Source organism: Anneissia japonica, unplaced genomic scaffold (assembly GCF_011630105.1).
Source record: "Anneissia japonica isolate Jap-2015-1 unplaced genomic scaffold, ASM1163010v1 scaffold287767_len825999_cov190, whole genome shotgun sequence".
In the NCBI taxonomy this organism is placed as follows: domain Eukaryota; kingdom Metazoa; phylum Echinodermata; class Crinoidea; order Comatulida; family Comatulidae; genus Anneissia; species Anneissia japonica.
In genome coordinates this window covers 341,777-368,627 of record NW_022707033.1, presented here as the reverse complement: position 1 = coordinate 368,627, position 26,851 = coordinate 341,777, and the positions used below count along the sequence as shown (strand labels likewise).

The following is a 26,851-nucleotide window of genomic DNA, read 5'->3' as shown; positions in this document are numbered from 1 at the left end:
TCACTGTCCTCGGTAACTTGGTCTTTGAATGTTTTTGTGTGCTACTTGTGGTGAAAATCAAGTACAATTAACTGTTCAGAAATATAAAAATTGATCAGTATCAATGCAATGCATGTGAAATTCTCTCCTTGACAAATGTATTGTTTTCTTGACCTTTGATACTGAAATATCCAGAGCAAGTAAATAATTTATTCGGAAACTACACTTTTTTAACAGTGCACACACATCAAAGTTACGTCCAAAAGAAATACTGTATAAAAACGAAACAATGCAACTGACATAAGTATAAAATGAAAAAAAAAACGACCAACCAAACATAAATTGCTTGCAAAACACAAATTACCCAAAAATAGGGTTTTCTGGCATGAACACTTACTCCATGCAGTAACATCGAAAACTGATCGAAAAATCATTATACCGCCCTCTATACTATGGCTTTCTAAATTTGGACAAAATATTATAAGATTCTGCCAACCATACGTAAGGAGGCTGCCATTTTCCGCATCCCATCCCATGTAGCCGACCGGTGTTGAGAGGTTCCAAAGAAAGAAGATGAACCAAATTGACTTTAAGAATGAGTCTGAAGTCAAAGAATACATTCAAAACCTTGGCACCGAATATAGTTATCAATGTTATGCAGAAAAGTCTCCAGAAGGTTTGTAGTTTATTAATATATAGCGAAGAATGTACAGTAGTACTGTACTTTTTTACTTACTTGCATGGCCTAGCTAGGCTAAGTAAGTCAGGCTACATAATAAGGTCCGCCTTCCCTGACTTACGTACAGTTGGTGGCCTAGGCCTAGGTTTATAGACTGATATAATGCCGCTGGCGCCACCACTAGGCAGAAACACTTCGGAGGCTGGTTGAAGGCTAATTTCAATAAATTCCATTCTGAAAATTCCCCAGACCCTGGCTATTTTAGAATAAAATTATAAAATTCCCTTTTTGTTTTAGTATAGTGAAAAACTGGGCCCCCGTGACCATTTTCCGGGGACCAAGGTTTCTCTGCTGATTCGGCATCACTAGGGTATAAATAAAAAAATGAGCGGGGGTGAGCCTCCTGAAATGGGGCGGGACATGTTTTTTGGCGGCCATTTTTTAAATGGCTGCTAAAATCAAGAGAATGGCTCATAACTTTACTTCTACTCCATGAAAAAGGGTAAATCTGGTGTCTAACTAATGTTATTAGGGTCACTGAATTCAATTAGACATGTTTCAAAAACCTAGGATGGCAGCCATTTTGAAATTCAAGATGGCTGCCATAGTAATCTTTAAAAATCAAATATTCCAGTATAATTCCTCTTCCTGTCGTTGAAAAATGGTAAATTTGATTGTCTACTCATATGTAATTAGGCTCTCCGAGTCCAATAAGAATAACTTCCATAAGCTAGGATGGCAGCCATTTTGAAATCCAAGATGGCCACCACATAAATTGTCAAAAATCAAATATTTTGATATATAATTGCATTTTTCCTCGCTCAAAAATGTTAAATTTGGGGTCTAATCACATTTTATTCACATTTTTGAGTCCAATGAATATAGTTTAAAAAACCAAGCATGTCAGCCATTTTGAAATTCAAGATGGCCGCCACAAAAATCGTCAAAAATAAAATATTTGGTATATAATTTCTACTTGTCCATCAAAAGTTGTAACTTTGGTGAGAGTAACCTCTAAATCTCTGGCCATATTCAATGCTAATGGTACATTTAGAAAATGCCAGAAATCAAAACTTGTCCACTGTATGGATACAAAAATCAATTCTGCAGATACAGAATACACTGCTATCATCGATATGGGCATGGTCATCAGAAAGGCAATCCCTAATAAAGAACAAAGGCTTAATGAAGATGGTTCCTCGTTTACTTGGGAGAATTATGTCAACAAATGCACAGATATTATATTTAAAAGACATCACAATGCATCAGCCATTATATGTGTTAATGACCCATACAGTAAAGAAGAGTCGACCAAATATGAAGAAAGAGAATGACGATCAAATGGGCAGAAAATACCCAATACACACATGAAGTTACAGGACCAGTTTTTATCAAGTAAAGAGTTTAACAAAATCCTGAAGAGACAGACAGGTTCATCAAACAAATGCTTATGTTTTATTATATAATATAAGTGGTAGTATTTCTAAAGATTTATTATTTTTGCATTTTGTAAGGTAAAATGTGTACATAATAATGGCAGACATATTGGAAAAACGTATGGTTGTCATCCTTTTAAAACTACGTTATTTGGACTCAGATTGCCCATAACAAGTCATTAGACACCAAATTTACAATTTCTATTGAGGAACATACATGATTGGACACCAATTTAACATTTTTTATCAAGAAGTGCAATTATATACCAAAATATTTGATTTTCGACTATTTTTGTGGCGGCCATCTTAAATTTTAGATTGGCTGCCATTCTAGCTTATTGAAACTATGTTTATTGGACTTGCAGAGCCCAATAACATATAAGAATACATCAAATTTATCTTTTTTCAAGGACAAGAAGTGGAATTATACTAAAATATTTGATTTTCAACGATTATTACGGCAGCCATCTTGAATTTCAAAATGGCTGACATTCTAGCTTTCTCAAACTATGCTCATTGGACTAGTGAGCTCAATAACATGATTAAACACCAAATTTAACATTTTTTATAGAGGAGAAGTGCAATTATATACTAAAATATTTGATTTTCGACGATTTTTGTGGTGGCCATCTTGAATTTTAAAATGGATGCCATAGCTTATTGAAACTGCTTATTGGACTTGCAGAGCCCAATAACATATGGGAATACATCAAATTTACCATTTTTCAACGATAAGAAGTAGAAATATACTGGAATATTTGATATTCAACGATTATTACGGCAGCCATCTTGAATTCCAAAATGGCTGACATGCTTGGTTTTTGAAACTATGTTCATTGGACTCAAAGATGTGAATAACATATGATTAGACCCCAAATTTCACATTTTTAAGGGAGGAGAAATGCAATTATATACCAAAATATTTGATTTTTGACAATTTATGTGGTGACCATCTTGGATTTCAAAATGGCTGCCATCCTAGCTTATGGAAGTTATTCTTATTGGACTCAGAGAGTCGACATCATATTTACCATTTTTCAACGACAGGAAGTGGAATTATACTGGAATATTTGATTTTCAACGATTACTATGGCAGCCATCTTGAATTTCAAAATGGCTGCCATCCTAGGTTTTTGAAACATGTCTAATTGAATTCAGTGACCCTTATAACATATAGTTAGACACTATATTTACCCTTTTTCATGGAGTAGAAGTAAAGTTATGAGCCATTCTCTTGATTTTGGCGGCCATTTAAAAAAAAAATCAGCAGAGAAACCTTGGTCCCCGAAAAATGGTCACGGGGGCCCATTTTTTCACTATACTATTTGGTCGGGAAATGGTGTTGGGGAGGTTGATTGATGTAGGCCTGAGTACGAAGGTGAAGTGGTGGCTTCATGATAAAGTGGAGAGGACACTAGGCCTATTTTAGGTTGAAAAATAAGGTGGTAGGAGGTTATTTTTAATTACTTGAGCGTATTTTTGCTTTAAACATTATCAATGAGGGGTGACGTGCAACTGCGCACACCCCCCAGGCCTAGTAGGGCCACTGGTTGTTCTTCATAAAATTTCTCAGCCATGCAGCATCCTACTAGGCCTACTGATCCTGGGGGATAACTCCGCACTCCTGCCCCTGGGAAATATTCTCCAGCCCTGCCATGAAATTCCACCCCTCCTGGTGGGAACATACACTTGCCAAGAAGTTACAGTAATTTATATCCATTACCATAGCCTTCGGCCACAGCCAAGGTGGACTTGACATGTCTGCTCCAGGTGTTATGGTCTCAGTCTGACATTGTTTTGCCAAGATATTCTAGTGGCAGGCTTGTGTCCCTTGTGATGGTGTGAGGGTAACAGTGGTGGTGCCAGCAGAGGGAGAATTTGCCAGCTGACATGCCTGGAGCTAGACCCTCTGTCATCTGACACTACAACGATTACAATTTAAAAAATATTAATTTGCCTATGCCAATCCCAAATGTTGTGACCTAAAAGCACAATGTTGACCATGCTAAGCTCCTACCAGGGGTTTTTCTTATTCCAGGACCAGGATGGAGGCTTTATAGTCGGCCTCTTTGTTTGGACCCCAGTCGGCAAATTTCTGGAGCCACCACTGGTTGGTAAAAGGCAGAACGGCTACCAGGTCTGTTTGTTGAAATAAGTTATAGAAGTATGACAAAGTATTTGCATCTGTTTACTACGTAGGTTATATATGGGACAAAAAAAATGCTCTAAATATTGCTTTATTTTATTGTAGGTTGCTATAGGTTGGGTGACTTTTTTGCAGCAGTGAAGGGCGATTTTACAAAAGCTGCAGAGGCCTACAAGAAAAGCTGTGAAGATTATGGGTTTGCAAAGGCCTGCAACAAAGTGGGCGCCCTGTACATGCACGGGAAAGGTAAACATACAACATCTATGACAAGCCAAGGAGAGCTAGGATAGCTTTGGTTTAATTATATCATTCATTTATATGCAATAATTTTTTTTTTTCTAGGAGTGGATACAAACATAGAAGAAGCTTTCAAATTTTTTGATAAAGGTTGTTCAGGTGGATGCGCAGATGCCTGTCACGGTGCCGGCATTCTTTTGCATCAAGTCGGCCTGGGATCCGATAAAAGGAAAGACGCCCCAAGAGCTGTTAGTTACCTTGAAGGTTCATGTAATCAAGGACATATAGCCAGTTGTTTTCATTTAAGCTCAATCTATATAAAAGGAGCCGAAGGAGTGAAAAAAGACTTTTCAAAATCTTATGAACTCTCGTTAAAGTGTTGCGAGGCAAATCATGTGTACGCATGTGCTAATGTAAGCAGAATGTATATGCGTGGGGATGGTGTTGAGAAAGATGTTACAGTGGGTAAAAAGTATCGCGAAAAGGCAGAGGAGCTGCTTAAGAAAACGAGAGAAGAAATGCAGCAACTCAAATTTGGAGAGTGATTGATAAGAATAGGTGCTATTGCTATAATATTAATGATTTATCAAATTTTTACTGTTTTGAGATTATTGTATAGTACAGGTATCAATAAAATTATTTAAAAGTGTGATTTAATCTTCCATTGTTTATGAATGTGCAAACAAGGTCCATAAGAACTTTATTTTACTGTATTGACATGCACAGTTGTTTACTGTATTAATATTCAGTAGCATAAATGCTTAAAATAATCTAAAAAACAAAGAATTTGTTGAATCTTCAAAGAGGAAGACCTTTCCATTTATTGTACAGTACAGGTACATTTAAGTACTGTTAAGTTTTATATATTTGTGTTTTTAAGTCATAAAACTGTAATTTTATGTAGGTGTAGCTAAATTACATTTCACTGGGGCAGTTCCAAAGGTGTTTTGGTGCCAGTTGATTGACGACTTTGTTCCTAAATGAATGAACATTTCAAAGTGAAATGAAAAAGTGAAGTGAAATTTCCTCAAAGTGAAATGAAAAAGTGAAGTGAAATTTCATTTCATTTATGTTGAGTAACACACGGTTTAGGAGGAGACTTTTTGTCACTGGTGACTGCACCTCGTTTGTCATTTACACTGCAGTGCCCTTGCTGTTCCCCACCTCCCCACTTCATTTAAATTTCTTGACTCTTCTTCCAACAAACATATTTCACTTTCACATCTATTCATATCCTACATTATTCTTCAAATAAACTCCAGAGCCTTATTTGGAATAAATGCCCAGGGCATTTATTTTTCCTTTAATAAACACCAGCCACACCCCTACCAAATTACTGTAAACAAAATTAATGGAAGCAACATCATTCTCAACACATTCTATTAATTTTCTTCTCTAGTCAGGATCAGTAGTCTTTATGATCTTACAATAAGACATTCTGATGGTAATTATGTGTTTTAGTTTAGAGTATACATGTTATGCGCAAAAAAATAAAAATGTCCCCTCCAAACCATTCTTAACAATAAAAACCAACATTTTTCTCCATAAACATATATCCAGCACAGTATTGTGACAAATTTTATTTACAAATCATGGCCACTAAATACTGAAATCATTTACTATATTCCATTTCTATTATAACATTCAGCAGAACTTTCATTGTAAGTGGTGAAGTCCAGAGAAATGTTAAAATATGATGAGTGGTTGGCCAATTCTGGACAATAATGTCTTGCAGCTTTGCTTTCTCTTGATGACAACTGAAAATTTATTATTGTAAATTATCCTTCCAACTAACTTTCCAATGTTATATTACTTCCTGGCTTGAATTATAAAATCCCAAATACTGTTGACATGCAAAACACAGCAATTCATGTCATATACTCTATATATTTTTTTGTCAAAACTGTGGCTTTTCATAGCCAACTGGATAGCCTTCCATAATCCAATGCTTGGCAAGTGCGGCTGAACCAGCAAACACAGCAGCCATTCCATTCCCTACTGCGAAACTTCTAACTGTGAAGAAAACATAGAGAACAATTTTCAAAAGGTCTCGCAGGATACGCCCACCTTACAGCTAACTGTACAGCCCTCGCCTCTGGGAAAACAGACGAAGATTTTTTTTTTTTTAATTATTCAACTCATTTTAAAGTACAGCAATTGATTAGGTCACCCTGATAATATATTTTCAAGAAATAAATATTCTACTGTAATCTTTATTGTACAAATAAGAACTTTTTTAAAACAAAGTAAACAAAAGGTAATTACATAAGATTCCGGTTACAAAACCAGCTGAGGCGCCACCAATGGCATAGTTCAAGGGAGTATCTTTGCCACGGATTCCTGCAGCTACTGATGTAGATGCTGCAAATACAGCTCCAAGGGCAGCTGGAAATAATAAAAAGTACCTATTGCTTAGGAAAAATAATGATCTTGAAATGTTTCTAACCGGTAATAGTAAATGTATTCTGCGTTAAGATGGTTAAAGCCAAGTAACATCTGCTTTTGATCAAAACACACCTTTTATTTATTTATTAAATTTCCAGATAAACAAAAACAAAAAAAAACCCCAAGGATTACCAAAAGTGTACAACACTATCAATGGATCTCCAAGGCAAACAAATAAAAACAAGAAAAGAACATCAAAATACAATGAAAAATATAAAAATAAAGACTAAAAATTCAAGAAACACATTTAGGTTTTATAATAATACAAAATATACATAATAATTATTAAGGGTGAATAGTCAATATAATAATTTACAATTGAATTTATTCAATTATTAACTTAAACTACTACAAAAATATTATTTCATTAAAAGAAATTAAATAATCTCTTAAATCTCTAAGGCAAACAAATAAAAACAAGAAAAGAACATCAAAATACAATGAAAAATATAAAAATAGTACATAAAAAGTATATAAAAAAACATTCGAACAATAACATTCCTTCAATAAAAAAAATTCAATTTATGAGCAATTCATTAGACAAAAAAGTGGAAAATATTTCATTCAATTAACATCAATTAAATTCAATTAATTATTTACATTTTATGCAATTATAAACTCAGCTACAAATATATAAATGATTAGCAATGATTTACAAACTATTCAATAACCATAAAAATCATCATTATACAGTACTATGTAATAAATATTAATTACAGTATCAACATTTTATGAATTATAAAACTATTTTAAAAGGGCCAAAAGTATTCCAGCCATAGAATAGCAAATACCAAGTAATATGACAGTTTTTTTTATAAATGCTACTTACCACAAGAAGCAGAAGTCGTTGCCACTCGCTGAAGAGCAACTTTTGCAGTTTTTGGACGTTTCAAACCAAGTGTCCAGATACCAATTAACACTCCTGTTGAATCGAGAATGAAATGAAAATAGAGAAAATACCAAAACATGTTGTTACACACACACAGTACTTACAAATGAAATTTAATAAATATATTACCGTAAGTGTAAATGGAAGCTAGGCCTAAGCCCTAGCCTAGATTATGTATTTTGATCGTCAAATAAATAAATGAAATTAAAATGCACATCGATTGGGGAAAAAATAATTTAAAAAATTAATCATGATCATCTAGGCCTAGTCCTACTGATCTATTATTTACTGTGTAATTTATATCCCTTTTTCCTTAGGCTCGGATTATTGATTACTAGGGCCTAGGCCCTGTTTTTATGTCTACGTAACTAGTTTTTAGCCCGGAAGGCAGGCTACGGCCTAGGCCCCAACCCCGTTCGTAGTGGCCGGCTCCTCGGCAGCGGCAACCCTCTCTGCTTACGGTTACCAAACTTACCATAGGTACCCATGCCTCCAGTCATTCTCACGGTATTATACAGACCATTTGTAGCTGGTAAATCTACAAAATTCTTGAATCGCATAAATTCTGTATTATCTCTTAGCTTCGTGAAATCGACTGGATTGCCATAGAGATCCGTGAGATCCATGATGCCTTATTTTTTTAGAAATAAAGACCTAGCTAGGCCCTCGGCTAAGTCCCGTTTTTAAGATTCAATGCGCAGTGCAGAATCTCTACCTAACCTATGACCCTTTCATTCAGACCGTAAAACTCAAAACCAGGTTTTAAATGACGTCACCACACACGCAGCGAGTCTTTGATCACTTTGACACTTCTGTCACATTATAATCAACGGGCAGTTTTTGTTTTTTTTTTCGATTGCACATGAATGTATTATAATTGTTATTATATTAGTGTTAACAGTGTGTGAGCTCCCAGAAAAAGTTTCTCGTCCAACCGGATCCAATCTAGTCGTACTGTGCGTCACTAGCGCTTTCCCACGCATGTGACAAAGTCTAAAGAGTGTGTGTGTAATATTGTAGTAGGCCTAATACAATAGTTGCCTCCATTATCCTCATGGCCTAGCTTGTTTTTTACTCTGCTCGTTTAAATCGCAAGACGATTGGACTCTTATAGCTAAAGCATTGTTGGTAGGCCACACGGTACAATTTATCTTCATCTGCAGTATCAGATTTATAGAAGGCGTAAAATTGGATAGTCTAAAACAATGAGTCGATCGAGTAACAATTTTCATTGAAAGTAAGAAATATTTTAACTTCAATTAGCTTACTTTTGATTAAAAAAAAATAATTGTTACAATCATTCTTAAATAAATTAAGGAACTTCAATTTAAACAGTGGTGGATCCAAAGGTGGTGGCAACCCGGTGCCAGTGATTTCCTTATATTCAACAGCAAGGACACTCATCACCTTACAGGATGGTACATTCTTTACAATTAACCTATCTATTCGTATAACAATTATCCTATCTAATCTATTGAATTGTTTTTAGCCGTGAAAAAAGGTCTCCTGGACAGATTGAACCTAGGACCATGGAAGAAGAAGACAACATCTTAACCACACTCCACTCCAATCAACTTAACCGATTGCTAAAAATCTGAAACTACACCCCGCCGACAAAAAATATCTGGAAGAAATAACTTCTATAGACTGTAACATTTATTTTATATACAATTGTCTTTACGTACTCCCCAATTTCAAGATATGCCACTGATTCATAGATTGATCTGTTCATATTAAGGCCACCTCAGACAACGTGAATTGTAAATTTAATAATATGGACTCAACAACAATTATCATTTGTTGCTTTGTATTTATATATGTCCCTGGCATATTGGCGAAATATGCACAGGCAATCAAATAATAATAAATAGACCCCAGGCCTATTATGAACGATATAAAAATTACGAAAAAATGAAGTACTATAGGTGAAGTCTAGCTGTGTTTGGCAAAGTATTCAAATATCTATTTTTTATTTATTATTATTATTATTATTATTATTATTATTATTATTATTATTATTATTATTATTATTGTCATTGTTATTGTTAATTGTTAATTGTTATTGTTATTATTATTATTAAAAATTTTATTATTATTATTATTATTATTATTATTTTTATTATTATTAATAATATTCTTTAAACAACAAGGATTGCATCAGTTTGCATTACGTCAGTGATTTTAACTTATTTTGACAATTAACGTACGTGTCAATAGCAGATTTCTTGCGACATTGCATAAGCCAACAATAGGGGGCGCCAGGATAGATCCTTAGTCTAAAAATAGAAAATAAGAAAAAATGACATTAAAGATATTTCCTTCTGCAAGTTAATTCTCCTTCATTCTTCATTCCAAGTATACACCGGTAAAGGTTTGTTTATTATTTAGTCTGTTATAAAGAGATCTATGCCTACTCTTAGATCGTGGTGGATATAGTTTAATAAGGTAGGCCTAACCTCTAGCTAGATATACAGGAAGAAGTAGGTAGGGGCCTAGTTAGGGCCTAGAGAGACTAGGCTAGAAGGCCTCTCTTCTATTAATTATGGATAGGCCTAGGCCTCCTACTACGAGAGTAGACTGTGTGTAGGGCCTAGAAGTACTAGTAGTGCCTTACCTAGGCCTAGGTTTGTGGTAGAATACCTAGGCCTGGACTAGATATTGTTGCCTTCCTCCATGATTAGTGCCAGCAACTGATAAGAAGGCACCACTACCACTTTTATGGAATATGATTTACCTCATAGGCCTAGGCCAGCTTAGCTTAGGCCTAGGAGGCATCCAAACTGTATGTAGTAGCAGTAGTAGTAGTAAGGCCTGCTCGGTGAATATATCCTCTGCGCAAAAATTTGGCTTAGAAATCCGTCTGCGCATTTCGGAAAATAAGGGCCGATTTCTGCACAGATTTTGCCGAAAATTAGGACTCGACTAATTCTTAATACTGTATAAACCAATGCAATTATGCAGCAATTACATTTCCTTGCATCTATTTTCGTGGCGATTTTCCGCTCAAATTTGAGCAGATTTTTTAGGTATTCTGTGCATCGTTTTTTAATTTTTACACATCCTTGACGAATTGTTTAGATGCCTCATTTTGTCCTTATTTCAAAGCATTATTTATTTGAATGTTTACTGCTTTTATATTGTGTTTCTCCCAATCCTTTCATTATTGAATTTGTATGTTGTTATATTGTTATTAGTTTAGGTCCAATTATTATTATTATTATTATTATTATTATTATTATTATTATTATATTATTATTATTGTTATTATTATTGTTGTTGTTTTTCGCATTTTTTACTTCTATGACATAAATTTTTTTAGCCTCTTTTTGTCTGTATTTGATTGCATTTTTATTTAAATTTCCTTTGTTGCTGTTTTGACTTATTACCGTTTTGGTCCATTGCCGTTCTGGTAAAAGTGTTGCTGTTTTGGTTTTTTTATTGCTGTTTTAGTCATTGCCGTTTTGGTTTATTACCGTTTTGACTAGAACGTATGTCGGCCCTTGTTTTCCGAAATGCGCGGACGGAATTACAATCTCCAGGATAAGTTATGCCAATATAGTGTTACTCATTAACACCATAGCCTATGTGTATATTATTATAGGCCTAATTTAGAGCCTAAGTTATCTAGGCCTAAATACGTAAGCTAATAATGGGTAATCTGGCACTCGACCAAAGGGGACTTGGCAAACTAGCATTTCACTAAATGAGTTGGTACAGGGCAATAATCCAACCAATGTTTTGAACACAATATTTTCTGACTATTTTCTACCTGTATATTGTTTTTTTAACAGGAATTTCTTGGCGATACAACAAAACAATATCTTCATTTATGTGAGTTATTATATACCAGCAGTCAAGAAAGAAATCAAATAAGAAATGCAGCGGAGATTAACACCAAATTACCTATTATTGATAGTTGTTGTTTTGTGCAATGTGATATTTGGAAATGCACTGTTTGGTAAATGACTTTTTAAAATTTTCTTAGTAAAAAAGATTTTTAAATTATTTTAAGTTGTTCCAAGGTTAGAACACGAGAATGAAACTTACAAGTTTGCATCTTGACGCATCCGCCTTTTTCTATTCATTATTTTTATTGCCCATTGCTTACAAATGAGAGCAATTACAAGGCTTGATATTAAACAGGGGTGGCAGCAGGTGTCAATCACCACCAAATCCTCCTGCCGTCTTCCTCATCATCTGAGGCTTTCTTTCTGGGCAGTCTCTGTCCCCCACCAGTAATGCTCTCATCTGGGGAAACAGCAGTAGTGGCACCCAGCTCCAAACCCTCCTGCCCCATCCCTCTTCCCTGCTAGGGAGAACATTTTTTTTCACAAAATATAAAACATTAAACTTATTAATTAGCCCTTTCAAAATGTTAAATTGTCTGATATTTTTTCTAGGAAAACTTAATTGTGTCAGTCTACTTGTGTAATCTGTATTAAAAGTTTGTAACTTTAATAAGCAATTCCATGTACTTTATTTCAAAAGATTCTGTGTTAAATTTCATTAACTGATTATTTGTTTTAGGTAACAAAGAACGTGTCCGTTTACAGGATGTAAGTGTGCTAACTCTAAAGGATGGATATATGACCACAGGTCGTAGGTCAAGTCCAGTGAAACAGGTAACCCTTTTTCATGATTAAATATTTTACTCAGAACATTCAATTTTCTCCAACAGTAAACTCATTAAAGATTCTTATTATACCTCTTTCTTGAACAGTCTACTTTGTGAATACTTACCTGGATAAACCAACAAATTGCCTATTCTTTCTCAGAAGAGAAACACCCCTCGAACAATAATAGAACAGTCGACTCCTAGAGCCGGCCAAGCATGAGCAGCCCCTGCCTTCCTCATTCATTTTCTAAACTCACGAAAGTGATTACCTCGTTAAAGGGTTTATGTATTGCTATTGCAAGTTTTATAAAAGTCGGTTTCTGATTCTTTCTTGAACAATACTTTATTTTTAATAAGTTAAGAAATCTAAATAACTGTACCCGCTGAAGAGCCAAAGATTTATTATGAATAGAGCTTGTCCACACTATCAAATTTTCATTGACAAAAACTGTTGTATGCCCATATGTAGTCATGATGTGCCTATATATGGTCATGATGTGATGTCATCAAGGGAAGTCACATGTTTTTGTCAAATAAAATTTGATAGTGTGGACAGGGCATTTGGCTTACACTATCAGATTTTTAAAATCTGTTATTATTTGCACAAACAATGTTTGATAGTGTACAGTTTATTTCTGAATTCAGATAGTAAACATTATATAAGTACTGAGGTACCTTATATAATATTTTATAAACTTCAGTGCATCGTCTATTCAACAGATGAGAGTAGTATTAAAATATTGATTGATAAATGTTATTTTACTTATTTGATTATTACAGCTGCAATGCATAGGTGGTACAGCTGGTTGCTCAGCATTTAGACCTCAAGTTGTACAGTGCTACAACCGTGGATCTGATGGCTATGATGTCCAGGTTAGTCTGATGTGATCTAGGACTGCTAAGCTAGGTCAATTTGCTTTACAAAATAGTGTACTTAAAGTATTGAAATGGAAAGTATAGTAAAGGGAGGGGGTATATGTAACAATCAGCTATCTTTTATGAAAAAAAAAAGTATTTTATAAAAATGATGAAGTTAAAATTTCTTGTATATCACCTTTTACTCTATGACACTTTGGTGCAGTCCTTGCTTGAGTGAAAGTAAATCAGTACCTCTCTATGCTAATGTAAACAAGCAAATAGTGAAATACTTACGGTCCAGACTGAATATAGTGTTCAAATTGTTTGTGCATGTCGGTAATTACCCCATTTTTAGCGGTCAAGCGTTGCATTACCAAACACGGAGATCTCCGTGTTTGGCGGGCAGAGTGTTAATGGCCAGACCATCATTAATCCAGTGAATTTTGGCTGGTAAAGTGTTGGAGAGTACATTTACCCTTGATTTTTTGTTTGTATTTGGATTGACCAGGCTTTACATATAAACATCTCTAGCACTATCAAGTAATTTAAAGATTCCATCAGTATCGTCGCTTACTAACTTCATACTTTTTGGATTTTTGCTCCTTGGGTTTTTTGCAGTGGGAGTGCAAGTCTGACATGGACAATGCTTACCGGTTTGGCAAGATCGAGGTGATATGTGAAGGGTATGACCACCCTGATGATGAATACATACTGCGGGGCTCATGTGGGGTAAGGTATTCTTAATAGGTTTTTCTTTTACATTCAGTTATAATGTTCTTTTAACTTCCTTTTGTTTTCATTTAATTAAGCATAATTGATACAAAGAAAGCACTTTGTACTTAATAGTACAATATTCAATATTATTTATTGTGTGCTATTTATTGTTATTGAATTGTTATGTTATTCTGATAGGTACTTTCTACAGGGACCTGATCCCTTTGTTACCTATCAGTCTCTTATTTGAGTTAATAATAAAATTTAAATTACAAATTATAATGTAGCAGTGATGAGACCAAGGGAATCTCATGTTAACCTTCAAGTAACAGTAGATTTGGATTAGCTTATAGTAGTACTACTTCTAATATTAATAATAATATTAATAGTTATAATATTTATGTTACTAAAACCTACCTTAAGGGGAACTTAGACAATGGAGAAATTACAGAACAATTAAAAAAACGACGTTAAGAGGAAAATAACATGATGTTAAGGGGAAAATAACACAAAATGTATTCCCAAACTTAACGCATATGATTATTGTATTATTTATAATAATAATCACATGATAACCCACATGAAGTGGTAACGGTAGTGGTAGTAGTGTTGGTGGTGGTGGTGGTGATGGGTTACATTTACGTTGAGTATTCAGAAGGGTCCCTCAGATGGGACTTGACATCAAGGAATAAAAATATGTACAGTAAGTGTGCATGACACAGGCAATGGACATGACACAGAAAAAGAAACAAAAACATATGCAGGAAAAATATACTTGGTGCGATTAAAACTTGACTTCTTCATTAAATATGTTGATGGTTTTGGATTAGGGTTTGATGATGATGGAAAAAAATTATGAATAATAATCCTAGGCCTATACTTTAAATGTTAATGATAACAATAGAGATGATGCTTGTAATAAAAATAATTGAGACTTTCCATCCCAAAAGCATACTGTCACTAAATGGTAAACAGAGCAATTAGCATAAGAATGTGGCATTATTGTGTATTTTAGTACAGAGAAGCTGTTATACTTTTACTCATAACTTCAGCAATAGTAAGTCTATTCCAGTAAGTGACCTATCATTTTAAAGCTTATAATGTGCAGAATGTAGATATATACAAAAAAAATTTTTGTTTGAGTCCCTGTTACTGATTTTGGCAAAATAATAATAGAAATCATCAAAAATCAAAAGAAATGATAGTAATCATTATATTTATTTGATGTACTTTAGTTGGAGTATACTATTGATCTTACAAAAGAAGGCCATCAGAAGCAAAACCATCAACACAATTACTATGGTGGCGGTAACAGCTACGGCGGAGGCCATAAATAGTAAGTATTCTCAGGGGTGGATAAAGGGTTTAATGTTAGGTGGGCTACAGTCCACACTGTACCTCTCTGTATTTCGTTGGAAGGCAGTGACAGTATGGCTGCAACTATAATTTTTAAAATATAGTCAGTTTTTATTTTGTTGTTATACCTCTAAACATTTTGAGAAATAAATGAAACCACTAAATTAAGGACTACCATAAAAAAAGTTTACAAACTGTTATATTTTGACAATTAAAAGAAAAGGAGGTGAGCAGATTACTGAACAGAATGTCTCTGTAGGCCCAAGCAAGCCACAACATGACTGGTACTAAATGATAACCATCGGTTGTCATTTTTTTAAAGATGAAAGTAGTTTGACAATATTCTCTCAAAATCAAATCAACTTTTTCAAGCATATTCGAGAGCATCGGTTATTGGGACACTATTATCATTTTTAGTTTCGTAAAAAATTAGTTGCAAATTTATACAAAGCAGACTATTTCTATTTTTAAGTAGATTGTTGTAGCTTGTTAAGCACTTTATTATTTAAAATGTCAGATTAATATTTAAATATTTATTATTATTTGAATGTGAATTAGTCAGTACTGAAAGACTTCCATTAACAGAGACTTCCATTGAGAGAGCAGCTTAGCTCAGTTGGCTATCTGGTGGTAGCCGCTGTGTGTGCACTGAACCGTGGAGATCCCAGTTCAATTTCCCATCACTGCCTCATTACAATAGTGCATCTTCGTTCGGATTAGACGTTTAAGTCATTGGTCCTGTGTACATTTATGGCCTATATGCACGTTCAAGAACGCAGTACACTCTTTGGAAAAGAGTAGGGATTGTCTCCCGGTGTACTGGCCAATCACCACCAGAAGGACCCCACTGGAAATAAGTCTTCTTCTAGACTTTGTGGGCTATCCTTGGTGCTTACACTGAATAAATCCAGTCCAACACTTTTTAATCTGCTTTTTTCTTTATTTTCTTTATTTTAGTAAAAGCCAGAGTTCATTTGGTGACTGGATTACTTTAGCGATAGTTGCACTGATCATTTATGCAGTGTACAAAACCTGTATCGAGACCCCTGTGGCAACAGGGCAGGCAGATGATGGTTATGGTGGTGGACAAGGCTATTGGGGAGGTGGGGGAGGAGGAGGGTTCGGTGGAGGTAATCCCCCTCCTCCTGGTTTCCGTCCTGAGTATCAGTCTGGTAGCTGTGGTACCGGTGCCGGTACACAATATCGACACCAAGGTGGTAATGCTGGTGGAGGTGGGTTCTGGACTGGAGCAGCTACAGGTGGTTTGCTAGGGTACATGTTTGGAAACAGAGGAAAGTAAGTGTTCCTGCACTTCATTACCTATACAAAGATCCAGGGTGAAATCTAGGAAATATAAAAACCCAAATGAACCATTGCTTTGTCATTTAACAGAACCAAATTACTGTAGTCTGCAGTTGCAAAAGATGGGGTTATAACCACCACCAGAGTAGGGCTGATGTCATCATCAGTAAAACTTTTATCACCAGAATTAGAAATGTAGGTCCTAATTTGGTGTTTTCTTTGGTGTAATAATATTACTATATGTAATGTAAAAGTAGTTCTTCATGCTGTGTCTATCCATAGTACTGTAGATTTGAATTTTGGTTCATGAAGAAAAAGGTGTGTAACCGAGGACATGAATTATAAACTTCCAATTGGATCAAATATATTTATTTCTTGCTGGTTTACTTTTACTATTATAATCTTAAATCGATTTTAGATCAATAGGAGTATTGTTATACAGTGTATTGTGTCTTTTAATTTACTTCACTAGAGAGTTTGCTTGATAATCACAGGATGACCCTTAATTTAGATGATCTTAATTTTGACCTTATCTTTTCAGTCGTGGTTATGGATATGGGGGATACGGAGGATATGGTGGTTACGCTCGTCCAAGAACCGGCTTTGGTTATGCATCAAGGCCAAGTTATGGTGGTGGGTTTGGAAGTTTTGGTGGAGGAAGCTCAGGAGGCAGTACAGGGACTCGAACAGCTTCAGGTATGAATAAATTGAAATTTGACATTTTTTACAACAATTTAGTATTTATACTATTATTTAGTGTTTATTTTGACTTGTCTTGATCTATACTGGATGCTGTAAAAACCATTCGTATTTGATTTGAGTAACCACTTGATTGACTAAATCTGATATTGCTCATTAGTGGGTGCTTTTTGTTATTGACTATGTTAAGTTTAGTGAGCATGGCCCTTTCACATATTTCTTAGATATGGTTTACTTCAATTCTTATTACTGTACTTCGCTTCCTATGATTCTTATTAATTTTTGTATGGAAGCCATTTAAAAAGATGTTATAGGAATACAGAATTGCCAAATCAAAAGGATTATGAAACAGTAGATGTTTTACTGATTAAATAACTGCAAATATGCAATTATCTAATAAGACACTTAAGCATCCTTGGTTTCTCTTGTAGTTAACACCCTAATATTCTAATAACTCTATAGACATAATAGGACTATTATTAACAGTGGCAGATCCAGGAATTCAATATAAAGGGGGCCCAAGGAGGTACTTTCACAGATGGAGGATCTATACCACCTCAGCCCCACTATGTTTGGGGCTGAGGCAAGAAAGTTTGTGATTATGGATTATGGTACCTTTAGACAGACATGCCAACCACTCCGATTTCGGTGAGAGTTACTCCGTTTATTTAAGCAAACCTCCACTTTTTATGCAGCTGAAATAAATCACGCATTTCTGAATAATAAAACCCTTTGATTTAGATAAGAAAAAGACCGGTTAATTTCGTCCTGAACAGCGCTCTGAACTATATACGCAAAAGTAATTCGTGCACCATGGTCTACTAATTTAGAAAAAAAATTTCATTGGCAATATCATTGTCAGTGTTGCACTCTGAACTCTATTCAATAAGATAATTCACGCTCCATGGTCTACTGATTTCGAAAAAACAAATTTCATTGTCCAAATCGCAGACAGTTGCACTGCACTCTGAATTGTAAAACGCTCCTTGGTCTACTGATTTCTCAAGAACAACAGTTTATTAAAGCACAGGTACCAAAATGGAGTCCAATGACAGCGATGTGAATGTAGGCCTAGGCAGTGCTTGAAAAAACTAGAGTATGGTGGAGCTTGCTTCCTCCAAAAAACAAGGTAAAACACATGCAAACATTGCGTGCAAGTTATAACGAGAAGTATCCTGACATTTTGAAATCAATACTAGGTGATAACTACACTCGTGATCTGTGTGGTGTTGACTTTCTAAGTAAGCGTAGGCTCGAAAAACACCATTTAAAATATGCCGATAATACTCGATCAAATTGGTACCATATATCTTAGGAAAAAAATTAACATACTCCGCTGACATTGCCAAAACTCCTCTCAAAAGCCTTGTAAGGTTGGCATGTCTGCTCTAGATGGTGGAAAATTGCACTCTCATTCTTAAAATTTGAATATAATTTTCTTTATATCTTCATTTCGTAAAAAATTTAACAATTTAGGGGGATCTGGGACCCCTTTGAATCTGCCACTGATTACAAAGAAAATTGTAAAAACCTTATAGAGTACTGCATTACTATAATACTGTGATAAAATGAAAATTTAGCAAGTAATCTTATCTTTGCAGGCTTTGGTGGTACCAGAAGACGGTGAATACACAAGTGTCCTTCAGAAGCCCTCTAGGGTTGTATGCAACAGGGGCCATATGCATGATTTTTCACACGTTTTAATAATTTTGATATAGTAAGCCACAAGTCAGGGCACTTCAGTTCTTGGGAAAGATGAACCCAGGAGTATAAATGGGTACATATGCTGGGAATGTAAACAGACTCGTTGTAAGGAGTGGCAATCTCCTTACACCATTGCACAGTCTGAAGAAAGGGAGATGGACACTATAGCCTGTACAAGTTCGACTATTTTTACCTCATGGTGAATTTGAGGCTATGCTACTATGTCTGAATAAAATAGATGGACAAGTGAATGAAAAGGCAAGTTTTTTGGATGTACCAGTGAGGTTGAGGAAGATAAGTACTATTACTTCTGTGTCATTTTAAAAATTAATCCTAAATGGCTAATTTTGTTTGTGTGTAATGCAATATGTAGTGTTATTTAAGACATGCATATGGCCTACTTGCACACCACTTTAAAATTATTCTTAGAATAGCTGACTTTTGTAAGAGGCAATATTGCCTACTTGCATAACATTTTAAAATTAATTATTTTGTCTGTAGATAGCTTTTATTGGGTAAACTTTTTTAACTTTTGATTGTGTGTACATTCTTTATTAAAATTCTAATTATTTCTGTTAGGTAGTTAAAAATAGGTTGTCAGTAGCAAGTAACACATATTCCAGAATTCTCATGTTAGTAAAATGCATTTCAGTGACCAGTGGCGTACTGGCGTACAAAACAAGCGTACTTAATTATTATTACAATAAATACCAAACAAAACAAGCCAATTAAAATCAATAAATATTTATGGACAAAAACATATGTATCATATTCGTGTGTCAGTGCTTTTGCTCATGGTTTAATTTCACTCAGCAGATTTCGGCTTTGAAAAGGGACTTGGGGCTATTTGTTTGTAAAAAAAATAATTTGAAGTCGGCAGGGGCCTTTGAGGCTCCAGGCCTCTGGCTTTTTAGCCAGTGAGAGCTCATAGCCATTACACCTCTGTCAGTAACCAAGTCTTCAAATAGCCATAGTAAATGAAATAATTACTGGTACACTGGGGCAGATACAGGATTTGGCAGTAGGGGGTGTGTGAAAGTCAAAACCACCTCAGCCCCACCAAGGTTGGGGCTGAGGGGAGAAAATTTTAAGAATATGGACATGTAGGTTCCCTGAAACTTTACTCTCATACTTTAAAAATCTTACCTGTACTATGTCCAGAATGATAAAAATAATATATCAACAATACAATACTACAATTATTTTTCTTAATACAATATTTAGGGTGCACAGTATTTATGTATTACAGTTCTTAGCTTTCACTAGAAAACAATCTTGGATTTTTAAATTAACTGGTAATCAATTCAATACTTTTATATATAATGAGTACTGTAATTTTTTCTGTTGTATTTATAGTACTGTAATGTTTGTGTAAAACTGAATCAACTAATGTCACTATTATTGTATATTTAAACTTATCAAGATTATTATTAATACAATTAAAGGCAACAAAGAAAATAATGATATTCTTGTACACAAGTTGGTCTTTTATTGCAAAACTGTAGATATTTACAAAGATGAACATAATAAAAAAAAAATCATTTAAATCTCAGAATCTGTCAAATGTGACTGTTGTTATGAAACATTTAACATATTGTTGATAGTGAGACCAGCTACTGTATGTAGTCATTTGTTTATATTTTTCCACTGATTTTACACAAATTGTGGATTACCATAAAATAAATGTTCAATATTGAATACAATTCCAGCATCAATTGAAAATTATGGTAAATAGAATACAAAAAATGATGGATAGGAAAAGAATCACTGATCCGTTAATGCACAATTGCATTGCAGCATACATGCAATTACTACCTCCATAGCATGTGTATGTATGTATGTATGTATGTACAATCATTAAAACAGATTTTGATAACTGCGAGAAGTTATGCATTTTCGTAAATTATTAAGCATGAATTTCTGACTACCCTGGATAACGTTGGGTATATATTTTGGGGGTTACGCTAATGGCGTGGAAGCTCAAGATTGACTTGAATTACGTATTGCAAAAAGCATTATTTTGACTCAATGCCCCTAAAATTAACCTTAATTACTGTAATTCAACAAAACCAATAATAACTGTTAAAATACACAGAATATAATAATAATAACTATTAGTATAGTTGCATATCAATCATACACTACTGGAAATTATTATACTTATGTTTATAACTGCTTGCAGTACGCTTTGTAATGAGACGGTAAATGCTGTACTTTATATTGCTTGCTTGAAATTATTGTATTAATTTTAAAATTACTGTACCTAAATTACAAAAAAAACAGGTACATATTTTGATAAAAAGAAATTACCAAGAACTAAGAATCATAATGTAGATACTACTGTACATAATTTTGTTGAAATCAAATTTAATTTATTCTGATCAACAGAAAAATATAAGATTTATCTGTATAACTACAGTACATTCCTAGAATAGAAAAAAAAAATAACTTTTATTTTTGTGTTGTTATTCTCAAGCAAACCAAATAAGTCCTGTTTAAACTGAACTGGAACACACTTAAGAAGATGGATGTAATTTTTGTGGTTATTTGATAAGTGGTCTGTTTTTACCATCTTCATCAAGCCCTTTCCTGAACTTTTCAACTTCAGCCATATACTTTGACCAAGCATCCTTTGGTTCGGTTTCCTCATCCTATAAAGAAAATTACTACATTGTCAGTACATTTATGTTGAACTCAACTTGTGATCAGATGCAGATCTTGACAACAGAGCAGTTGAGGCAGTGAAGAGCAGGGGCCCTGTCAGACAGGCCAAGCACCCTGTAGGAAATGACTTATAAACACTTATAATTTTAAATTCTTTGGGCATAATACACTTTACACTGTACCGGAACACCTTTCTCTTATACACATCTAGATGTGTATAAGAGACAGACTATAATACTGTGATAAAATGAAAATTTAGCAAGTAATCTTATCTTTGCAGGCTTTGGTGGTACCAGAAGACGGTGAATACACAAGTGTCCTTCAGAAGCCCTCTAGTATAAGAGACAGTTCTAGAGCAGGGGTTGGCATAAGAATGAAAGTGAATTTTTGTTTCAGCACCGAGGGCTGCACCCAAACTTAGATTTTCCAGTGTGCTTTCAAAACCTTTCACGGACTGCTTTTATACCACTTCATGTTCAGTTCTACTGTTACTTTTAACAAATGGTGTCGGGCTGTAAAAAACAAGGTGACCAATGATGGTTGGTGGGCCTCATATATTTACGTGATTGTTTTACATACGGTATGAAATACATAATTGCACTGAATTCCTATTTGAAATGTTTGTCAAAAAAACATACAGGTATATTAATATGAAGTATTTTTAGATCCAAGCACAACCTTCAAAGGCATTTATGGATGACGTTACCTTCTCCTGGCGTTTCTTCTTCACCTGACCTGTCTTGAGGGTCAACTTCGACCCTGGTCTCTTCCCAACCTAGCGAAATAAACATGACACTAACCTTTTACTGAAAGTGTTCCAAAACTAGGCATACATGCAGTGACTAACAATAGTTAGGCTTCCTACTACACTAGTCTCCTTGGCCATGATGGGGGAATGAGGGGGATGGGGAAATCACCCTGTCAGCATTTTTGACATAAGGACATATTTTGGTGTACTGTAAATCCTTGAATAAGCGCCGCACCAAACATGGTTGTTTTCACTAAGCGCTGTATTTTGAACCTAAACCTGTATTTTGAATAAGCGCCACATCGCTTAATCGAAAGTACATACTAAGGGCCGCTCTCCAATAAGCACCACATTGAACTCTCCAAAAACTGCATAAACGCTGCAGCAGTTAGTTATTTAAGAATTTACAGTATTTTTATATGTTCAGCCCCTAAAGGTACCCCAGGCCTATAGCCAGTTTCTTCCAAGGGTGGTTCTCTGGGCGTGAGGTTCAGGGTCGAAGCCCAGGCGAGGTCGGCAAAACCTCAAAGCCAGAGGCTTTTTTGTGTTCTATGAGACTAAACAATACTAAAATAGCAGTTACGTTTGAAAACGGTCTGCAGCAAAACATTCTGTTCGAGTCTGGGTGGGTCTAAGTGAATTAGTTAGGTTGGAGGACTCATTCTGGAAATTTGAGGGGGGGGGAGAGGGGTTGTTACCAAAAAAGAGGGGGGGGGGGGTTCACCAAAAAAGAGGGAGTTTTGCTAGAAAAAGGGATTTGCCGAAACCATAAAACCCCCCTGGCAACGGGCCTGCGCCCCACTCAACCGATTTGGGGCCAGTGGTTTGAAATAATGAAAGTGGGCCTGTTTTCCGGATAAAAAAAAGATTTGGTGCACCTGACTTTTGCCAGTGAGAGATCGTATGGGTGTCACTTATAATACATACTTTAGTTAAAACAGAGAGCTTTTGTTTAGCACTGTCTTCCACACTTTACAATGTGGAGCCGGCCTAGGTTAGATGATTCCAGTCCAAATGTATTTCTTATTTAACTCTCTACAGTGTAGACTACCTCTCTCATAAAAAACATAGGCCTACACAATCACAATGAAAGGCCCCATGGAGGTTTAAGAAATAACACAATACATGTATCAATTACTATTAATAATAATATATGTACTCTTCATTCAAATACTCACAAATCATCATCAACAAAAAAAAGTAAGAAACAGTACGGAAAAGCCAAGGTGTTGCTACTTTACCTAACTTTAAGCCTACTCTAACCTAGGCTATGATACATGTCATTATTTTTGTTAGGCCTGTGTGATATAATTCTCTTTCTTACGAATGATAAAACGCTCTGTTTCTTTTTTACTGCGGGTGATTCAGAACTCTGATCTTCAGAGCCAGTTTTAATGCCAACTTGTGTCGCATCAGTTTTGTTTTTTTCTGATGAAGATTGTACTTCTGAAGTGTCCACAATCTTAGGCGAATTCTCTGGACTTCTTCTGCTGGTGGCAGTAGGACATGGCCTTTCCCTGGATCCATTCAGTACATCTCCTGCTGCATTACCCTCAACACGGCCTAGGCCTAAACATGAGTTAGTTGACTTTACATCTTTCTCCTCTTTATTGCTGCTTTTCTGCTTTTCCATACTCTTTTTGAACTGTTCCATGAAGCTGCCATCATTTGAAAATTTATTAGTATTTGTTTCCTGAGCTGTGTTGTCGTTTTTTGACGACGCTACTTTTTCGCTTTCCATCGCTATCATCGATCTTGGTTCTGGGCGTTTGTATGTAGGATGCAATGTTTGCTGCCACCAATATCGTCACATAAAATAAAATTCATTCACAATTTTGTTAATGAATCTCTGAAAGGTTGTCTGTATTGTATTCCCTTTTCCTTACATTGTACAGTACTAGGCTAGGCCTATACTAGGCTTATGCCCCTTTGATGTAACTGGCTTTCAGGGTTTTTTTTCTTCATTGATTGATGTGATTATATTTCCCCTTGTGTATAGATGTACCATCACTCTATGTGTGTGCCGCTGTTTCGGAAGCGATTTCCAAATAAATATTATTATTACTGTTTAAATTTCCTGGGGATCGCTAAATTAATTATAAACGTTTTAAGAATTTATCTTCCACTTAATCCCTGTACCTTCCCACATTATAAATCCTAGTGAATTCGGCGCTCTATAATTTCGGACAGGTGGGAGGCGAATTCCCTGCTCAGGGGCAAATTGACTGGTGGCCAAAATCTTGCTGGCTGGACGGTACTAATCGCTGTCGACATTTATTTTTAAGTTATCCGACCAGTTTGTCGAAACCCAGTTTGCCGAAACCCAGTTGCCGAGTCCATTGACTACTTTTCCGAGGTCCAGTTTGTCGAATCCAGTTCACCGAAATCATGACAACCCATTTTGCCGAAACCCGGTTTGCCGAAACCCTGGTTTGCCAGATCACCGTCGTACGTATACAAAAGTACAGCACCCAGCGGTACAGCATACTGTGCTTTTGAAAAATGATGGGCGAGTCAGGGAGGAGCCGTTTTTATATACAAATTAAAAGAGAAAATATTGGAAAACAACAATTCAATGCTTGAAGGCAAGGCCGAGGCTTTAGTCAGCCGAGGTTCCTTGATTCGGACCCCCCAACTCCCCCGTCGGTAAATTTCTGAACTAAACTTCATATACAGTTATTATTATAGATGCGTATAAGTTATTTTATTAGATAGGCCTAATTTTTTTGGTGATAGCCTGATTGTTAATCAAGTTTGATTTACAGAATATAAGACAAAAGGAATCATTATACTATTGATAAATATTTATTATACGAATACATGGTGCTCCTTCGTGAAATACGCTGTTGGATGCTTTACTGCTTTTAATTGACTTTCGGCAAACTGCGTTTCGACAAATAAAATCATTTTGAGTCGGCAAACTTGGAATCAAAAAAGTGGACTCGACAATCTGGTATTCGGCAAACTGGGGTTTCGACAATCTGGCCTATATCCGTTTTTACAGTCCTTGTTGGCATTTTGTCACGTGCGGATTATGAAATGTATTAATTGTGTACATACCATGAATATTACTAAATAATCGAGGTTATAACACTTTTTTGAGTGCGGTGATTATTACAACATCGCTTATTACAACTTATTTACAGTAGGTCTACTTGTGTTGCTTGCCGTTCTCACAATAAAAAGTCTCTTCTGCCGTCATAGATATTAGTTGACATAACATGTACTGTATATTATTATGTATATTGTAGTGTTCAATAGTGAGAGACTATTAATGTCATATTTAAAGGCAACGAAAACAAACTTAAACACAATAATGTAATGGTGTGTTAATATTGTTTAGCATGTTTTGACTTGTTTTAACGTTATTTTTGAATTTATCCTGTTTGAAGGTGTCCCGATAATACTATGCATCTTGATGCAGTTCTCTCTATACATAATAATTATTAGGCCTATATATTAATATATTATTGTAATACAGGTAGGCATATTAATTATATCAGCCCTGAAATATAGTGTTGTTGATCACGCCTAGAATAACGTCCTATGACAGACCCTAGCGAGCAGCTAGCGACAAAATGAAAAAATATAGTAGGCCTACAGTATGTTGCAGTTTATGATAGACAATATTATAGAATTAATGTGATGAAAGAGGTCTATACGGTACTTTTGTTTTTTGTAAGTGTGGTCCGATAAAATGGTACAAGGATTAGATACTGTTCATGGGGAGGAGTTTCCCTATTGTGTTTTTTTTTTTCATTGCTATCTGTGCCCACAGATACCTAATTTCTCCATATGTACCTTCTCTTTACAAGTTCCGGGCTGCTGTACCTAGGCTTATATTTTTATACGTACATTGTTTACTACTCAAAATTTAGTTTATTCCGCCAATAAACAAGTTGACAAAATGTGCTACATAAACAATAAAACGTATTTGGAGTATTATAATTTTGTTAATTTAAAAAGTGTAGTTCATATTATGGAACCCGTTGCATAATGACAATAATTAAAGTTTTATTTAAAATAATATATTATTTATGTGATTTAGAAGAACGCTGTAGTTAGATATCACGTTGATATAATGGTACTGGTATTGGTGGCAGCTGACATGATCTTTGTAGATGTTTGTAATAGACTAGGAAAAAAATCAAAAAAGAGGCCTAGAAATCAAGTTAGGGGGAGTGGAATGTTAGAAGCAGTCAACATAGCCAGATATCCTAATTAATCCGCCCTGGTCACCCTAAGCCCTGTGGACACTTGATTTTTCACCTGGTATACAAATGGCGGCCATTTTTCAAAATGGCCGCCAAATTTATCTAAAATGTGCATATAATTGGAACTAAATAAGCTACAGATATGATGTTGGTGTCTAAAATCATA

General features: G+C 35.1%; 4 protein-coding genes across 6 annotated transcripts; 2 read left to right on the top strand and 2 right to left on the bottom strand.

The window, feature by feature from the left end:
- The first annotated feature begins 467 nt into the window (after nucleotides 1-467).
- Nucleotides 468-6,103, top strand: LOC117106326 (cytochrome c oxidase assembly factor 7-like). The gene is made up of 3 exons (XM_033247699.1): nucleotides 468-655; nucleotides 4,346-4,486; nucleotides 4,583-6,103. Exons 1-3 carry the CDS (start codon nucleotides 553-555, stop codon nucleotides 5,020-5,022), a joined length of 684 nt encoding a protein of 227 aa, XP_033103590.1. The 5' UTR covers nucleotides 468-552; the 3' UTR covers nucleotides 5,023-6,103.
- On the bottom strand, nucleotides 5,841-8,519 carry LOC117106327 (NADH dehydrogenase [ubiquinone] 1 alpha subcomplex subunit 11-like). The gene is made up of 4 exons (XM_033247700.1): nucleotides 8,287-8,519; nucleotides 7,752-7,844; nucleotides 6,743-6,862; nucleotides 5,841-6,490 (listed from the first exon to the last, which is right to left on the bottom strand). Exons 1-4 carry the CDS (start codon nucleotides 8,435-8,437, stop codon nucleotides 6,375-6,377), a joined length of 480 nt encoding a protein of 159 aa, XP_033103591.1. The 5' UTR covers nucleotides 8,438-8,519; the 3' UTR covers nucleotides 5,841-6,374.
- A 1,524-nt stretch (nucleotides 8,520-10,043) lies between these two features.
- LOC117106300 (store-operated calcium entry-associated regulatory factor-like) lies at nucleotides 10,044-19,336 on the top strand. Of its 3 annotated transcripts, none has more exons than XM_033247659.1 (9): nucleotides 10,044-10,176; nucleotides 11,603-11,769; nucleotides 12,339-12,433; nucleotides 13,207-13,299; nucleotides 13,903-14,013; nucleotides 15,234-15,334; nucleotides 16,312-16,650; nucleotides 17,198-17,352; nucleotides 18,957-19,336. In XM_033247659.1, exons 2-9 carry the CDS (start codon nucleotides 11,688-11,690, stop codon nucleotides 18,980-18,982), a joined length of 1,002 nt encoding a protein of 333 aa, XP_033103550.1. In that variant the 5' UTR covers nucleotides 10,044-10,176; nucleotides 11,603-11,687; the 3' UTR covers nucleotides 18,983-19,336. The 3 variants fall into 3 exon arrangements, with proteins under 3 accessions (XP_033103550.1, XP_033103551.1, XP_033103552.1); XM_033247660.1 differs by having other exon boundaries at nucleotides 10,047-10,182; XM_033247661.1 differs by having other exon boundaries at nucleotides 10,143-10,256.
- Nucleotides 19,337-20,245: 909 nt separating this feature from the next.
- Nucleotides 20,246-24,254, bottom strand: LOC117106299 (telomerase RNA component interacting RNase-like). Its single transcript, XM_033247658.1, has 3 exons — nucleotides 23,796-24,254; nucleotides 22,430-22,498; nucleotides 20,246-21,710 (listed from the first exon to the last, which is right to left on the bottom strand). Exons 1-3 carry the CDS (start codon nucleotides 24,219-24,221, stop codon nucleotides 21,603-21,605), a joined length of 603 nt encoding a protein of 200 aa, XP_033103549.1. The 5' UTR covers nucleotides 24,222-24,254; the 3' UTR covers nucleotides 20,246-21,602.
- Between the last annotated feature and the right edge of the window lie 2,597 nt (nucleotides 24,255-26,851).

Excerpts from the sequence above, each read along its gene's own strand:
- LOC117106299 (XM_033247658.1), bottom strand. The coding sequence starts at position 24,221 with ATGATAGCGATGGAAAGCGAAAAAGTAGCGTCGTCAAAAAACGACAAC. Across the intron at positions 22,499-23,795 it reads AACAGAGCGTTTTATCATTC|GTTGGGAAGAGACCAGGGTC; the intron begins GTAAGAAAGAGA and ends TTATTTCGCTAG. Across the intron at positions 21,711-22,429 it reads AGAAGAAACGCCAGGAGAAG|GATGAGGAAACCGAACCAAA; the intron begins GTAACGTCATCC and ends TTTTCTTTATAG.
- LOC117106326 (XM_033247699.1), top strand. The coding sequence starts at position 553 with ATGAACCAAATTGACTTTAAGAATGAGTCTGAAGTCAAAGAATACATT. Across the intron at positions 656-4,345 it reads TGCAGAAAAGTCTCCAGAAG|GTTGCTATAGGTTGGGTGAC; the intron begins GTTTGTAGTTTA and ends ATTTTATTGTAG. Across the intron at positions 4,487-4,582 it reads CCTGTACATGCACGGGAAAG|GAGTGGATACAAACATAGAA; the intron begins GTAAACATACAA and ends TTTTTTTTCTAG.
- LOC117106327 (XM_033247700.1), bottom strand. The coding sequence starts at position 8,437 with ATGGATCTCACGGATCTCTATGGCAATCCAGTCGATTTCACGAAGCTA. Across the intron at positions 7,845-8,286 it reads TGGAGGCATGGGTACCTATG|GAGTGTTAATTGGTATCTGG; the intron begins GTAAGTTTGGTA and ends TCGATTCAACAG. Across the intron at positions 6,863-7,751 it reads AACGACTTCTGCTTCTTGTG|CTGCCCTTGGAGCTGTATTT; the intron begins GTAAGTAGCATT and ends TATTATTTCCAG.
- LOC117106300 (XM_033247659.1), top strand. The coding sequence starts at position 11,688 with ATGCAGCGGAGATTAACACCAAATTACCTATTATTGATAGTTGTTGTT. Across the intron at positions 13,300-13,902 it reads CTGATGGCTATGATGTCCAG|TGGGAGTGCAAGTCTGACAT; the intron begins GTTAGTCTGATG and ends GGTTTTTTGCAG. Across the intron at positions 15,335-16,311 it reads TACGGCGGAGGCCATAAATA|TAAAAGCCAGAGTTCATTTG; the intron begins GTAAGTATTCTC and ends TCTTTATTTTAG.